This window comes from Armigeres subalbatus, chromosome 1, assembly GCF_024139115.2.
Source record: "Armigeres subalbatus isolate Guangzhou_Male chromosome 1, GZ_Asu_2, whole genome shotgun sequence".
Lineage (NCBI taxonomy): Eukaryota > Metazoa > Arthropoda > Insecta > Diptera > Culicidae > Armigeres > Armigeres subalbatus.
The window spans coordinates 311596549-311614155 of NC_085139.1; the positions used below are offsets into that span (position 1 = coordinate 311596549).

Below are 17607 nucleotides of genomic sequence, written 5' to 3' on the forward strand. Positions count from 1 at the left end.
AACCAATGTTTATTGTGGAGTGAGATTAATTTGTGATAACAAATAAAATTTAAAATTAGATCTGAAAAAGGCTTTGCCGGGCTGTGGGTTCTCTAATTACTTTACCTAAAAGTCCTGTAACTGGCAGGCTGTCGTAACAAATTTAATATACTTATATACCTGCAGGGTTAGAAAAAAGGTCCTAGTTTTAGGTACTTTTTTCTCTTGCATCTCCCTCCCTCTTCCCTTTGTTGTCATAAAATGAAGAGCAAAACCACTCAACAAGGGCAGTAAAGTGTGGGAACCCAACGTTAAGTAATCTCATGTTTACAAAAGTTAAGTAAAATTTACCTAACTTTTGGTTAGTTTCTATTCAAAATTAAGTATATTTGACTTAATATTAAGTAAATTTTACTTAATTTCAAGACAAATTACTTAATTTTGGGTTCCCACACTAAACCTCCGATTTGAGTGAATAGTATCTAATATTAGGTATTTTTTCTAACCGTGTACGAAGCCTAGCGACTTGCAGTTCCATGTTCCAAGCTTCCAATCATGATCCTTTATTCGTCGCCTAGGTCGTTGCCGATTGTATCGAGTCTTATATCGTTCCTAACTAATGATTAGTTTTAAAGGCAACTTTTTGGGCCTGCACGAACCTCATGTATCGTCGGAGGGCCGCCCAAGAAAACGCTTTGGTTGCTGCTTTTGTTTGAACGTGTGTGAAGTTGTTTGAACAACCATTTGACAGTTGGCGGCTCGGTTGATAAAAATTAAAACGGTTTGATTTTGGTTTGAGTTGTCGGGGGCGGAGTCCAGGTTCGCCGAACATGTTTGAGCATTTGTAGTGAAGTTGCACAAATCCCCATATATTTTTTGATGGTTGGTGCTCAAGTTGGCGCTTCGGTCATTCGTGTGTGATATTGTTCGTCGAATAAATAATTATTGATTGTTCGTTCGGCTGTTGGTAAAACTTGATGGATGTTTGAATAAACGAGAGGTGCAGTCAATGTTGGTCGAGCTGTTTGACCGTGTGTACGTTCCATTACGGACGTGCTTTTTGCTCGCGCTTTTCTTTTGAAGTGTTTTTTCTCGTTCGTTCGCTGGGTTTTCGTTTTCGCTCGTCGCGTTAGCGTTATTTTCTCTCGGACCCGTCATGGGAGACTCGGTGGCACGTCACGCACTGCCCATGTTTGATGTAACAACCATTGCACTTTCGCATGTACTTACTTGATACTTGATGGGCTACAGCTCTTCGATGAACCTACGCCGAATGGAGTATCCTTCTCCACTGGACTCGATCCTGGGCCAATCGCTTCCAGTCGCCCTGAACATTGAGCGCCCTCGGGTCCTCCTCAACTGCAAAAAGCCATCGTGTACGTGGCCTTCCACTAAGCCTGCGGCCTCTTCCTGGTTCTCTACTAAATATTATCTTCGCTTGACGTAATTCTGGCATACGAACAACGTGACCAGCCCACCGTAGTCTGCCGTGTTGTATAAGCTTAATAATATCCAGCCCTTTATATACCTGGTACAATTCGTGATTCATGCGACGCCGCCAGATACCGTTCTCTTGTTTACCGCCGAGTATTGTCCGAAAGCTCTCCGATCAGCCTCCTTTAACGTCCATGTTTCATGGCCGTATAAAGCCACCGGAAGAATCAGAGTAGTATACAGCGCGAGTTTTGTTTTCGTTTGCAGACTACGGGACTTAAGCTAGTTACGAAGTCCGTAATAAGCCCTATTTGCAGCTGTAATACGCCTTTTCACCTCACGGGTAACATCATTATCGCATGTCACTAATGTTCCAAGATACACAAATTCTTCTACCACTTCAAACTTTTCACCATCCAGCACCATTTCGCTACCACCACCACTAATGAACCCACGTTGATTGCCAGCGACCATATACTTCGTTTTGCTGGTATTGATCGTGAGTCCAGTCCTCGCTGTCTCCCTCTTAAAAGGCACAAAAGCCTCTTCCACGGCCCGGCGATCAATTCCGATAATATCGATATCGTCCGCAAAACCCAGGAGCATGCAATCTTGTGATAATGGTACCGCTTCTTCGCGCATCAGCTCTCCTAATCGCTTCCTCGAGCGCTATATTGAACAGTAGATTCGAGAGTGCATCACCCTGCTTTAATTCATCTAAGGTAACAAATGATGTCGATATTTCATCCGCAACCCTTACACTTGATTTCGATCCGTCCAACGTTATACTAATCAGCCGTATCAGTTTCGCCGGAAAACCATGTTCAAGTATAATTTGCCATAATTCATTCCGTTTCACTGAATCGTACGCTGCCTTGAAATCAATAAACAGATGATGTGTCTGCAAGGATTTGTTTTGATCCATCGTTGATCGGCCCTCACGAAAACCTGCTTGGTATTCGCCGACGAAGGACTCTTCAAGCGGTCTCAATCTGTTGAACAGAATACGGGAGATGATTTTTTTTTATCATCAGACTAAGGCCGGAGTGGCCTGTGCTGCACATAAAAGACTTCTCCATTCAGCTCGGTTCATGGCTGCACTTCGCCAACCACGCAGTCTGTGGAGGGTCCGCAAGTTGTCCTCCACCTGATCGATCCACTTTGCCCGCTGTGCACCTCGCCTTCTTGTTCCCGTCGGATCGTTGTCGAGAACCATTTTCACCGGATTACTGTCCGACATTCTGGCTACGTGCCCGGCCCACCGCAGTCTTCCGATTTTCGCGGTGTGAACGATGGATGGTTTTCCCAACAGCTGATGCAACTCGTGGTTCATTCGCCTCCTCCACGTACCGTCCGCCATCTGCAACCCACCATAGATGGTACGCAACACTTTCCTTTCGAAAACTCCCAGTGCGCGTTGGTCCTCCACGAGCATCGTCCAGGTCTCGTGTCCGTAGAGAACTACCGGTCTTATAAGCGTTTTGTAGATAGTTTGGTACGGCGGCGAACTCTATTCGATCGAAGCGTCTTGCGGAGTCCAAAGTACGTACGATTTCCAACCTCTATGTTTCTCCGAATTTCTCTGCTGGTATCGTTATCGGCGGTCACCAGTGAGCCCAAGTACACGAATTCTTCCACCACCTCGATTTCGTCACCACCGATAGAAACTCGTGGTGGGTGGCTCACATTGACCTCTCTTGAGCCTCTTCTTATCATGTACTTCGTCTTCGACGTGTTGATGACTAGTCCAATCCGTTTAGCTTCGCTTTTCAGTCTGATGTAGGCTTCCTCCATCCTCTCAAAGTTACGTGCCATGATATCAATGTCGTCGGCGAAACCAAATAACTGGACGGACTTCGTGAAAATCGTACCACTCGTGTCAATCCCTGCCCTTCGTATTACTCCCTCCAAAGCGATGTTGAATAGCAGACACGAAAGACCATCACCTTGCCGTAACCCTCTACGGGTTTCGAAGGGACTCGAGAATGCCCCTGAAACTCGAACTACGCACATCACCTGATCCATCGTCGCCTTGATCAACCGTATCAGTTTATCCGGAAATCCGTTTTCGTGCATTAGCTGCCATAGGTGGTCCCGATCGATTGTATCATATGCGGCTTTGAAGTCGATAAATAGATGATGTGTGGGCACGTTGTATTCGCGGCATTTCTGCAATACCTGACGTATGGCGAACACCTGGTCTGTGGTAGAGCGTTCACCCATAAATCCCGCCTGGTACTGCCCCACGAACTCTCTTGCAATTGGTGTTAGTCGACGGCATAAAATTTGGGAGAGTACCTTGTAGGCGGCGTTCAGCAATGTGATTGCGCGGTAGTTGCTACAATCCAGCTTATCGCCCTTTTGTAGATGGGACACACGACACCTTCCATCCACTCCTGCGGCAGAACCTCATCCTCCCAAACCTTGGTAATCACCCAATGCAGCGCTCTAGCCAGTGCTTCACCACCGTGTTTAAACAGCTCTCCTGGTAGTTGGTCAACTCCAGGGGCTTTGTTGTTTTTCAGCCGGCCGATCTCCTCCTGGATTTCCTGGAGATTCGGAGCCGGAAGTCGCATGTCCTGCGCGCGTGCTCCTAGGTTCATTACCATACCGCCACCGTTGTCTGCCATATCGCCATTCTGGTGCTCCTCGTAGTGCTGCCGCCATCTTTGGATCACCTCACGCTCGTTCGTAAGAAGGTTCCCGTTTATGTCCTTACACATATCGGGCTGTGGCACGTGGCCCTTACGTGAACGGTTCAACTTCTCATAGAACTTTCGTGCGTTATTAGCGCGGTACAGTTCCTCCGTCTCTTCACGGTCTCGATCTTCCTGCTGGCGCTTTTTCCTCCGGAAAATCGAGTTTTGTCTGTTCCGCGCCCGTTTGTATCGTGCCTCATTCGCCCTCGTGCGGTGTTGCAGCAATCTCGCCCATGCTGCATTCTTCTCTTCCACTAACTGCTCACATTCGCCGTCATACCAGTCGTTTCTCTGATCCGGAGCCACCGTGCCTAGTGCAGCGGTTGCGGTGCTTCCAATGGCGGATCGAATATCTCTCCAGCCATCTTCAAGACACGCTGCGCCTAGCTGCTCTTCCGTTGGGAGTGCCACTTCCAGCTGCTGCGCGTAGTCTTGGGCTAGTCTACCGTCTTGTAGCCGCCCAATGTTAAGCCGCGGCGGACGACTCCGACGCGTGTTGATTGTTGCCGATTGTATCGAGTCGTATTATCTTCTATGTCGTTCGTAATAGTTGTTTTTAAAGGCGGCTTATTGGGCCTGCGCAAACCTCCTGTCTCGTCGGAGGGCCGTCGTGTCAGGGCTGTTTAGCGTCCCACCTAACACCAGGACTTGGGCTTGTGCGCTTTGAGCGGCACACGGTCGCTTTGGCGGAGCCTACTTGCGGATACATGCAGCTTTTTATAGAGGTTTAACAGGGCCCACTGTCAAACCCCACCACATCCTAGGCAGGCGCCACAACTCGCAGATGGCCTGGGAAGGGATCGTCAAGCCCTTGGACATAGTCCCTGCTGCCCATGCTGATGAAGAAGAAGAAGTGGAAACGAAAACATAATTTTCGATCATGACCTTTCAAATCAAATAGTTTAGCGGAGCTGCACTGTCATACAATGTTTGCTTGGTGTTTTTATGCATCCACTATGTGCTTGAATTCGGTTATGACTAACGCGATAGCGATAAACATATCATTTTTCAATTGAACTGTTTACTAACTTTGGCTTGGCTTGTAGGTTTAATCGCTGTCTTTTAGAATTAAAAAAAATGCGCCAAAATAGCATGCTTTGAGATAAAAACTAAAAAACTACGAAGACTAACATGGGATAATTATGGCTAGTAGTGAAGATGATAGGTTGATGCGTATTCATCGTCTTGATCAAGACATGTTGAATTTCGGAAACACGGTTCGATCATACTTCACAAACGGTATATCGCGCTCGAGATCCAGTTCAAGAAGCTGGTCAAAGTGAAGAAACGCGGATATTGGCGCACTTTTGTTGAAGGTTTATCGCACGAGACCTCAATGAAAACTTTGTGGACCGTCGGGAGAAGAATGCGCAACGCGTCGTCCGTAAACGAAGATCGTGAAAGCTCGTCGCGATGGATACTCGACTTCGCAAAGAAAGTTTGTCCGGATTCGGTGTCGGTGAAGCAATAGTCACTTGATACTTTTGCTGATAGGGATGATATGGATCGCCCCTTTTCGATGATTGAACTCCGCTTGCTCTCCTCTCATGTAACAATTCCGCTCCTGGGATGGATAGAATCAAGTTCAATTTACTCAAAAACTTCCCAAACGTCGCAAAGAGGCGCTTATTGAACTTGTTCAATCAGTTACTGGAGTCCAACATTGTTCCGGATGATTGGAGGGAAGTGAGGGTGATAGTCATCCCCGTCGGATTGTAACTCGTATCGCCCATCGCGATGCTGTCATGTCTTCGGAAGCTGTTGGAGAAGATGATTCTCTTCCGGCTAGACAAATGGGTTGAATCGAATAGTTTGTTGTCAGATACACAATTTGGTTTCCACAGGGACAAGGGAACGAACGACTGTCTTGCGTTACTTTCTTCAGAAATTCAGCTTACTTTCGCTAAAAAAGAGCAAATGGGCTCAGTGTTTTTGGACATTAAGGGGGCTTTCGATTCAGTTTGCGTCGATGTCTTATCTGACAAGCTCCCCAAGGATGTTAACGATCATTCAGTAATTTGCGTTCGATCATTTAGTAGTTTGTCAAAAACACATTCCAGAAGCTGAATTTCAAAATATGTTGTATGGTGGACTTTGCCTAATGATTCGTTATTAAAATTCAACTAATAACAGAGTTAGAGCGCTAGTTGCAGTAGCTCAAACTAAATGATTTGAATTTTGTTATCATTTAGTCTAAACTACTGAAACTAAAACTATAACTCCGTTACTAGTGGAATTCAAACAACAAACCATCAGGCAGAGTTGTAGAAAAACCTTCGCACTAGAAGTCCACCATACAACATAATTTGAAATTCAGCTTCTGGAATGTGTTATTGACAAACTACTAAATGATCGAACGCAAATTACTGACTGATCGTTAACATCCATGAGCTCCACGAGTGTGGACTTTCACCAATTTTGAACAACTATTTGTACAATTTGTTGTCAGAGAAGCGTATGAGCTTTTCTCATGGTGACTCGGCAACTTCACGAATTAGCTAAATGGGTCTCCCCCAGGGCTCATGTTTGAGCCCCCTTCTTTACAATTTTTACGTCAGAGACATTGATGAATGTCTCATGCCAAATTGCTCGTTGAAACAGCTTGCAGATGATTGTGTTGTATCCGTTTCGGGGCCAACAGCCGTTTGATCTGCGAGGACCATTGCAAGATACTTTGGACAATTTGTCCACTTGGGCTACGAAGCTGGGTATCGAATTCTCTCCGGAGAAAACTGAGATGGTTGTCTTTTCAAAAAAACATAAGCCGGCAAAGTTCCCGCTCCAACTGATGGGTAAGACAATCACTCATAGAATGTCTTCAAAATACCTCGGGGTCTGGTTCGACTCGAAATGCACCTTCGGGAAGCACAATGTGTATCTGACACAAAAATGCTAGAATCTGATCAACTTCATGCGATCAAAAACCGGAACATGGTGGGGAACGCATCCCGAAGATTTTATAACGTTGTATCGATCAACCATTTTGTCGGTTCTCGAATACGGTAGTTTCTCAATCCATTGGCCATTGACAACTTCGAAAAGCTGCTCGAACAAAACCCTCAATCTCGATTCATGAGTATTTACCACTGGTACATAACGCTGGAGATAAGCCCTTCTTCGGTAGATACCAATCGTGCTAACTTCTTAGACTCCTTCAGTTCCTCTGTAACTTTTGATCTGTCCATGAAGCAGGAGGTTCATGGAATACCAGACTTCCTTCGTCCGGAGGTCATACCTCCATTATTTGCAAACAAATACAGGCATGTCAGTGAAGAAAAAAGCTTTTTTACAGATGGGTCAAAATCGGATGACTCCACTGGTTTCGGAGTATTCAACGCTTTTCGTGCGCGCTATGGAAGGTGATATTTACGATCGGCAAATCACCTTCGATGAATTTTTCTCATTAGTTCGTCAGGAAACCTTGATCAGCTGGCAACAAAAATGGACAAATGGGGAGATGGGTAGATGGCTGTATTCAATTCGCCAACAGGTGTCGAAGCGGCCATGGTTCAAAAAATTGAATTTGGGACGAGACTTCATTCGAACCATGTGTCGTCTAATGTCCAATCACTACTCTTTAAATGCACATCTTTTTCGAGTGGGGCTCTCAGAAGGCAATCTCTGTGTTTGCGAGGCAGATTATCAGGACATTGACCATGTCGTGTGGGCGTGCGAGGAGCATCGTGGCCCCAGATCGGCGCTAACTGAACATCTTCGGATCCGAGGAAAGCAGCCAAAGCCTATTAGGGAAGTGTTGGCGGGCCTTGATCTCGAATACATGTACCTTGTCCATCAATTCTTGAAAGTTGCTGATGTTAGATTATAATCGTCGTCCATCCATCTCTTTTGCTGTCGCAATCCCTTATAAATGTCTTCCTCCTGTTGTCTACCGTTAAACCCCATTCGTATGTCTTCCTCTCGCTGCTGTCTCCCAAAAAATGTTTGTCTCGTTACAGATGTGAAACTTTGCCAAGGATTTCAACTGTGTGAACATCAGTATTGTAATTAATTAAGCACCCTAAATTCCCTTCCTTTTCTATTGTATAATTGTATTCCCTAACCTCGACCAAACCGCGAGTCTTTCAGTTCCCCAAAACTAACATTAGTGTATAAGAATCATGAAAAACTGTATTTAAAAACATGATTTCGGCTCCGTAATGCTTTACGGCAAATGAGCCTTCCAAATAAATGATAGTTAAAAAAATCAAGACATGTCAGCAATAATACTTCAATCAGTGATTTTTTAATCAGTTATCAGCGTTCAAAATAAATATTTATTCGCGTTATGCGTAACATTTGATAGTACCCACCCCTCCCCCACCAAAGTATAACGCAAGTTGAATCTCCCCCCTCCCCCCTACAGCGTTACGTAATTTGTGAACGGACCCTAAAGAGGGAACTAAAATGTTATTGACAAATGGCGAAAAGGCTCAAAAACTTGCTCAGCAGTTCGAGAGTGCCCATAATTTTAGTCTAGGTCTCACTAGTCCAATTGAGGATCAGGTTACACGTAGCTGCGAAGACATTCTCAACCAAGAGAATGTTTTTGACTCTTCGTTGGGAACTAATTTGGATGGAGTGAGATCTATTACTAGAAAATTTAAAAATATGAAAGCCCCGGGTGATGATGGTATTTTCTACATACTTATCAAAAAACTTCCTGAGAGCTCTTTATCCTTTTTGGTTAATTTATATAACAATGTTTTCAATTGGCATACTTTCCAGATAAATGGAAAAACGCAGAAAAACGCCAAAGCTGTTCCAATTTTGAAGCCGGACAAAAATCCAGCTGAGGCTTCTGGTTATCGCCCAATCAGTTTGCTTTCTTCAATAAGCAAACTGTTTGAAAAGATAATATTAAATAAAATGATGGTTCATATTAATGATAATTCTATTTTTGCTGATGAGCAATTTGGTTTTCGACATGGACATTCAACCACTCATCAGTTATTAAGAGTTACGAATTTAATTCGCCTCAACAAATCTGAAGGATATTCGACTGGAGTTGCTCTTTTTGATATAGAGAAAGCATTTGACAGTGTTTGGCATGAAGGTTTGATTATAAAATTGATGAATTTTAATTTTTCTCTGTACATACATTATTAAACTGACCCAAAATTATTTAACAGATCGCTCACTGCAGGTAAACTATCAGAATTCGAAATCTGTTAGATTACCTGTAAGTGCTGGTGTTCCCCATATTGTATAACATTTTTACTTCTGACTTACCTGATTTACCACCAGGGTGTCAAAAATCTTTGTTTGCAGATGACACGGGCCTTTCAGCCAAAGGGCGAAGCCTTCGTGTCATTTGTAGTAGATTGCAAAAAAGTTTGGATATTTTCTCCACTTACTTGCAAAAATGGAAAATTTCCCCGAATGCTTCCAAAACTCAGCTTATAATTTTCCCTCATAAGCCGAGAGCTTCTTATTTGAAGCCTTCTAGCAGTCTGCTAGTAGCAGACATATTATCACTATGAATGGGGTTCCAATTAATTGGTCTAGCGAAGCTAAATATTTAGGACTGATGGATCAAAAATTAACTTTTAAAAGTCACATTGAAGGTATTCAAGCCAAATGTAACAAATATATTAAGTGTCTATATCCACTTATAAACAGAAAATCAAAACTTTGTCTTAAGAACAAACTTTTGATTTACAAACAAATTTTTAGACCAGCCATGTAGAATGCTGTGCCAATATGGACTAGAAGGCACTTCAGAGGATTCAAAATAAAATTTTGAAAATGATTCTGAAGCTGCCTCCGTGGTATAGTAAAAATGAACTTCATAGAATTTCTAAGATTGATACATTGCAACAAATGTCCAACAAAATAATTTCCAAATTTAGGCAAAAATCGACAAATTAGTTCCTTGTACCCTTAGTTTAAATTAAGTTAGGTTTAGTTTAAGCTAAAAACATTGTTATTCCTACATGGTTCAATTCAACCAGAGGAAATATCTTAACTGCCAGAGGCAATTGAAATGTATTAATAATAACTAAAAATGTAATATAGCAAATAAGGATGATGTGTGTTAAGAAAACACGGAACACCTAGTCTAAGAGATGAATGCATGTATTAGATAATTAGCAAATAAAATTAGTTAAAAAAAAGCAAGGACATGATTTGTCTGCGACAACGTCCCTCGCAACGTACTAGGCTGCCTGCGCTTAAGCCAAGTTGCAATCACCGCAACATAGTTAGCCACAATGTTGAACCTCAGAAATAATGATTTTTTTACAAGATTGGCACTCTCTCAGACTGTGTCAAGCCTTTCAGGAATTTAACCTCAATTTTGTAATCCATGCCTCGACACATTCAACTCCCTACGGATTGCTTGATAACTCCTGCTGAGAATGCCGCTGAAAAAGGTCGTCAATTTTGTCAGCTCACAATCTTGGACAGCAAATCATTAGCCCACATGAATCTGCCATAAGACGAGTCTCTAGTAGCCCATTCAACTCTACCACTTTACTTATATGTATGTAATATCAGTGCATGCGCTGCAATCAGATGTTCTTTAGTAAAAATACTCTATAATACAAAATTACTTTGGTTCTAAGTAAAATAGGGTTGAGAGGGGTAAAGTCTACCCGACTAGTGTTTACTTAATTATTTAAAAATAGAACTAAACTCCCATAATGAGTGTTTGGCATACGACGAAAAACCCAGCAACCCACAACTGTTTCTTGAGAGCGAGGAACCCCCTTTTCTCGCTAGCTCATGATGATCAAGACAGTTACCAGCCTACTGGTCTCACCTAATAACGGGCGCTACTGTTTATGATTGAATAATGGCACACTTGCATTCCATCAAAAGTGATGACAACTATGAACAATGTGATTTGAATTGAGAATCAAAAATCAAAAATACGATTGAAGAGCTCGCTTCTCAAGCGCAGTAAGATGACCATTTCCATTCAGATCATGCCAACTAAGATGCACCACGTGCCTGCGTCTGGGACAGCTTTGCTCGTAGCTTATATTTTCAACAAAATTGAGCTGAATGAAAAGGAACTTTTTAACTGAATTATTTGCTTGTCGCCAATAACCAAAGCAATCGTTGAAGTGATGAAGCCGATATCTTTTCAAGTGTAGTAAACATACAACACATTTTGTCCAAGCATCATCGAACGGTCGGCTTGCTGAGGTACTTTTTCAATGAACCCGATCTCCGCATGGGCGGCGATCATTTCCATATTTTTTGTTCCGTACAATTGTTTACTGTAACTTAAACGATGCTTGTTTTGCTTCTTCATGTTGCTAATTGGATATCGATAGGGCGCCGCCTCTCTTCTACCAGAGGAATTCAGGAATACCAACGGAAGTCGCAAGTTCATAAACGTTGTAGTCATTAAAAACTGAATGACGCTGAGACTACAACAGTTTTTTGTTAGTATCGGCTCGCGTTAGTAAAAATGATCGGCTTCGGAGTCGATAGTAATCAAACAGGTAATACAAATGAGAAGAGAAGAACTGTGCCTCTCTTTTATCAGATCTGCGATCCACCGTCGAGCAGGTGTACGGGAGATGTACAAGCTGATGTTCTTGGGTCTGGGGAGGGCCGGCTGCTATCTTAGAGCTTCTAAAAGTCTCAAAAGATGGGCAACGGTCTGTAGCAGAATAGAAGGAGAAAATCCTGCCCTACCTCAATGAATGGATAGGCAAATCGTATTATATAAAACGACTGCCTGGAATAAACGGGACGCTTATTCGAGTGTTGGCGCGGACGGTTGTCGGTCAGCAGCGTGTGACGGTTGTGTTTTCAAGGAGTGCTGAGTTTGTCTTTGACTTTTTTTAAAGAGAAGTGGCGATTTGATTAAAAACAAAGCAGTACGGAGTGAAACAATCAAATCGAAGTGCATAATTATGGGTAGGTGGATTACAGAAACTTCTTTTAAAATTATTTTTTAAGATGCCTAAACGCATATGAGAATTGACATTATTCCAAAGTGTTCCTCAATCTAATTCTATATTTGCATCAAATAAGACACTTGACACCCTTATTATAGTTGAAGATGAAATATTCATATTATTTCAAATCATTCGTTCTGTTGGAAGGTATATATATACACAAATTGATAGTGATATTAAGTGGAGTTGTGACGAAGAAGTTTTTCAGTTGGATTTGCAAGTAAAATCATATTCTCAATATGGAGACGGCTAAATCACAGTGACATCAATAATGAAAGCAAATAGGAATCAGACCGCATTGTGCTCTTGTAGGGGTAGCGGTAGTAAAGTGAACAGGCGGGGTAAAGTGGGTAACGGCTTGTTTATCTCCTGTTTATGGATTTCTCGTATTGTTTTCTATGCTACACCATAAATTAAGCATTTCATGCTCTCCGAGCTAATTCAAATCATGAAATATCTATTGACCAGCTAGATTTTAGCAAAATTCTGAGCGCTTTCGCAAAATGCTATTATGATGTGCCAGACGTGAATGACCGTTAGGGGTTAAAACGTCAAAAAAAAAAAAAATTGTGATGTAATTTCAGCACTGTTGCATTTAAGTCATTAAAATATTTTTTACGGCTTATTTGCCGTACAGCGTTGCGGAGGCGAAATCAAGTTTAATAATACATTTCTTGACTCTTATACATAATGTTAGTTTTGGGGAACCTAAAGACTCGCGGTTTGGTCGAGGTTAGGGAATACAATAAGATAAACGGAAAGGAAGGGATTTTAGGGTACTTAAGTAATTACGATGCTGAAAGCCTCTGAGTTAGAAGTTCTGAACCAAAATATCGTTCACATCGTTCATTTTGCTTGTTATGAAGCGGAACTGGTTGATAGAAGATAGTTTTTTAATTGAGTTTAGGTGTTATTTGAAAAACCTTCAGCTATTGGGATAAATTAGTCATGTCGCCTGGGGGTAAAGTGAGCAATGTTCTGACAGAGAAATGAAGACAAACTAGCTCGAATTTCAACCTTAATCGGTTCGTTTGACAGTGGGATCATCGATCAGGGGGTGAAGAAAATGGAGATCAGGTCATTTACGCTTCACACACACATTTTCGAATAATTTCTACATTCCTGAGCGAATATTTCCATCCAAAGCTCCTCGTAAATGGAAACATCCATATCTCAGATGTTTGTCATCCGATCTGTGATATCCATATATCAATCAACTCAGTAAAAGTTCTAGCTTCTGTAAAAGAGTATAACAAGGGCCAACATTTCTCGCTTAACTTTTCAAAAGGATTAGGTAACATTTTTTTCATGAATTTATTTGAATAGCGCAATCAACAGAACATCATGAAGGCTATTATTATTATTATTTATCTTTATTAACGAGATTTTCGGCCCTTGGCCGGCTCCTCTCGTGAAAAATGAAGGCTTTTGATTGCAGTACTCAAATTATTTCATGAAAAAAATGTTACTCAGGACCTTTCGAAAAGTTAAGCTAGATTTCATCTATTTTAATAATATAGGCGCACAAAATCTAGCATTTTTGACATGCCCTCAAATAATTCTGAATTTCTCCTGCGGCCAGAACATGATTTTAACCCGTTTTTCAAAACTAGATGAATTTCCTGCCGAAGCATGCCAAAACCAAACCTGGTAATATTTATTTATTTATCATCAGACTAAGGCCGGAGTGGCCTGTGCTGCACATAAAAGACTTCTCCATTCAGCTCGGTTCATGACTGCACTTCGCCAACCACGCAGTCTGCGGAGGGTCCGTAAGTCGTCCTCCACCTGATCGATCCACCTTGCCCGCTGTGCACCTCGCCTTCTTGTTACCGTCGGATCGTTGTCGAGAACCATTTTTACCGGATTACTGTCCGACATTCTGGCTACGTGCCCGGCCCACCGCAGTCTTCCGATTTTCGCGGTGTGAACGATGGATGGCTCTCCCAACAGCTGATGCAACTCGTGGTTCATTTGCCTCCTCCACGTACCGTCCGCCATCTGCAGCCCACCATAGATGGTACGCAACGCTTTCCATTCGAAAACTCCCAGTGCGCGTTGGTCCTCCACGAGCATCGTCCAGGTCTCGTGTCCGTAGAGAACTACCGGTCTTATAAGCGTTTTGTAGATAGTCAGTTTGGTACGGCGGCGAACTCTATTCGATCGGAGCGTCTTGCGGAGTCCAAAGTACGTACGATTTCCAGCCACTATGCGTCTCCGAATTTCTCTGCTGGTATCGTTATCGGCGGTCACCAGTGAGCCTAAGTACACAAATTCTTCAACCACCTCGATTTCGTCACCACCGATAGAAACTCGTGGTGGGTGGCTCACATTGACCTCTCTTGAGCCTCTTCCTATCATGTACTTCGTCTTCGACGTGTTGATGACTAGTCCAATCCGTTTAGCTTCGCTTTTCAGTCTGATGTAGGCTTCCTCCATCCTCTCAAAGTTACGTACCATGATATCAATGTCGTCGGCGAAACCAAATAACTGGACGGACTTCGTGAAAATCGTACCACTCGTGTCAATCCCTGCCCTTCGTATTTACTCCCTCCAAAGCGATGTTGAATAGCAGACACGAAAGACCATCACCTTGCCGTAACCCTCTACGGATTTCGAAGGGACTCGAGAATGCTCCTGAAACTCGAACTACGCTCATCACCCGATCCATCGTCGCCTTGATCGACCGTATCAGTTTATTCGGAAATCCGTTTTCGTGCATTAGCTGCCATAGCTGGTCCCGATCGATTCTATCATATGCGGCTTTGAAGTCGATAAATAGATGATGTGTGGGCACGTTGTATTCGCGGCATTTCTGCAATACCTGACGTATGGCGAACACCTGGTCTGTGGTAGAGCGTTCACCCATAAATCCCGCCTGGTACTGCCCCACGAACTCTCTTGCAATTGGTGTTAGTTGACGGCATAAAATTTGGGAGAGTACCTTGTAGGCGGCGTTCAGCAATGTGATTGCGTAATAGTAATAGTTCACTATTTAAAAAAAATCTCTTCCTATCATTTTGACCAAGCTCGGTACGTCTGCTTATATGTGATAAAACGAAGGGTTTATACCTTCCAAGTAACATTTTGAATATTATTAAGATTATGTATTTGGTTTAAAATATTTTGATCGACTTATTTGCTTTATTTACAATATTGTTCACTTTACCCCACCGCCTGACCATTTTACCCCGCCCAAAACAAAATTGAACTATTTTGGACTAATTGTAAATGATCAAAATAACATATTTAATAGTAGTTGAAAATATGATTTTTTCAGCACGAGTTGTACGTTTATCTAACGAGGCTTGCCGAGTTGCAAAAAGGGCAGTTGATATGTTACAGAACAATTTCACAGAACATTGTACTATGATAAAATGAACTTTTACTTAGATTTCGGCTGATGTATTGAGAGCTGGATTGTGCTATTTTGGATTTATGGATCGAATAGCATCAGCCGAAAACTATATAAAAGTTCATTGAATCATCATACAATGTTCTGTGAAATTGTTCTGTAACATACCAACTACCCTTTTTGCAATTCTGAGCTCAATCGAACGATCAGAACCAATTTTCAGATCGAATGAGTGACGGAGGTGTATTTTATATATTTTGTATATATTTTGGCTGAAATCCCCATACAAACTTCAAATCAGTTGTGCCATCTTATGCAACAACCGATTGAGCTGAAATTTTGAGAGATTGATTTTCTCACCAAAAGACACAATCCCCGTGGAATTTGACAACTTTTTGTTTCCTGGGCCAGTCTAATACCCAGTGTTAAAAAAGGCTGATGCACCCCTCAAAACCATTAAAACATAAATCTATCAAAAGTAATCTTGCTCTGCAAGCTGGGTTATTCGATAATTATTGAACTGCCACTATGATATATGAGACAGCACACCTACTTTTCAGTTGACGAAATCAATTAATCTATTTGATCTTGACACATAACTCCTTGGTTACTGTGGGAACTGTATTTGCGCTCGGGAAAATAGCTGCTGACCGTGAGCATCAATAGGTGATGCAACCGGCCAGCACGATGGTCCAACGAAGAAAGAGGCAGAGTCATGGCTTGCTATGCGCCAAACCAATAATGATAATGCTGTAATCGTTAAACGGGTAGATGAATCGGTATTCATTCGTTTACCAACATGTTTAGGGGTATGCCTCTAAATATACAGTGAAGGTAATTTACTCATACCCCACATTCCCCTTCTTCTCTCATAAAAAAGAAAAAAAAATCTAGCGTGGGCTACTGAGCAAATGATTAAAATCAATGAGCTTCCAACAATTTGAATTTTCGATGGATTTATGAGAATATTCTAGGGTTTACTTCAATTAGTGATGTCAAATATCTTAAAGTGGTTTTACCTGATTTAATATTCTTTTCAAATGTCAACTTTCTAAATCTCAGGTTAATCTAATTCAATTGGTAGTCTTATGTAAACTAGCACCATGTCATCCGACAATGGTGAGTGTTTGATCTATTAGATCTATTCACAACTAATTTATGTTTATATTCTAAGAGGTATGTCCCGATTTTCTATGGGAAACCGACCTTATAAGATGCGGCGTTTTTCACCTTCAATTGGATCCGTTCACCGGTTCGTCGCTCTTTTTGTGCAAAGGCACCAAGAGTTCTCATACCAAAAAGCCACAGACTCGAAGCCACAATAGTTATCCAGGGACGCATTCTGGAACCGCATTTTGTCGACAACTAGAACAAACTTACTTTCCTGTTTAAGTGTTCTAAAAGGCGTGGTGTACAAGTGCTTGCGAATGGAGAGATGATATAAAACATTACGCACCAGAACTATGCGGGGAAATCACATGACAGATTAAATAACGGCTAAATCATTATCTTAATCAACAAACGACTCTGAAGTATTTGGCTATCACTTCCTTCATTCCTCGACTTCGTTCAGAATTAAATCACATGTGCGAAAATAATCTTTATCTTTCAGTTTGAACATACTGCTTCAACGCTTATACAACTTGCCATTTTATGTATTCTAACAACTATTCTCGTATATCTGGATCGATTATTTTTGAATTACGATTGCAATCTTTCAAGCAATTCAAGCCATGTAGAGGATTGATGAATGCGGTACGCTACGAAAAGCTTGCGACCAAAATGTATGGGTCTGATCGAAATGCTAAGAATCTATGCCACTTTTAGCCTTTAACTCATTCAACCTGAAGCTTTGCTTCTTTTCAAATCAACTGCCAGAGACAGACTCGTTGTAGAATATAAATATAAGTGACGAAAAGTATTAAACAATTGATCAACGTTTATAAAATGTATCCCACGAGTCAACTATCCTTGTAACCAGAGCCTAAAATATTCATCTTCATGAAGCAACTTCGGTCCGAATTTTGACAAACATCGCATGAATATTCAGACGACTACTCCACGAAATCATTCATTCGACTGTAACTGAATGTGTTTACTATGTGCAGAAAAAACATAATTGGCATTGTTTATGTTGATGTTTACCGCTGAAAGTGCCTCGCGGATGAAAATCGGATTCAGTCCTGTATGATAAACCACTTTACTCATTTAAAACGTGTTCAGATTT

The 17607-nt window shown here is 41.9% G+C and overlaps 1 protein-coding gene across 1 annotated transcript in view; it reads left to right on the forward strand.

The window, feature by feature from the left end:
• Positions 1 to 11831: 11831 nt before the first annotated feature.
• Positions 11832 to 17607, forward strand: part of LOC134207926 (antigen 5 like allergen Cul n 1-like) — a 29266-nt gene continuing 23490 nt past the window's right edge. The window contains exon 1 of the mRNA XM_062684001.1: positions 11832 to 11984. Within this exon, the coding sequence (XP_062539985.1) occupies positions 11981 to 11984 (4 nt within the window). The 5' untranslated portion in view covers positions 11832 to 11980. The remainder of the gene's footprint in view (positions 11985 to 17607) is intronic.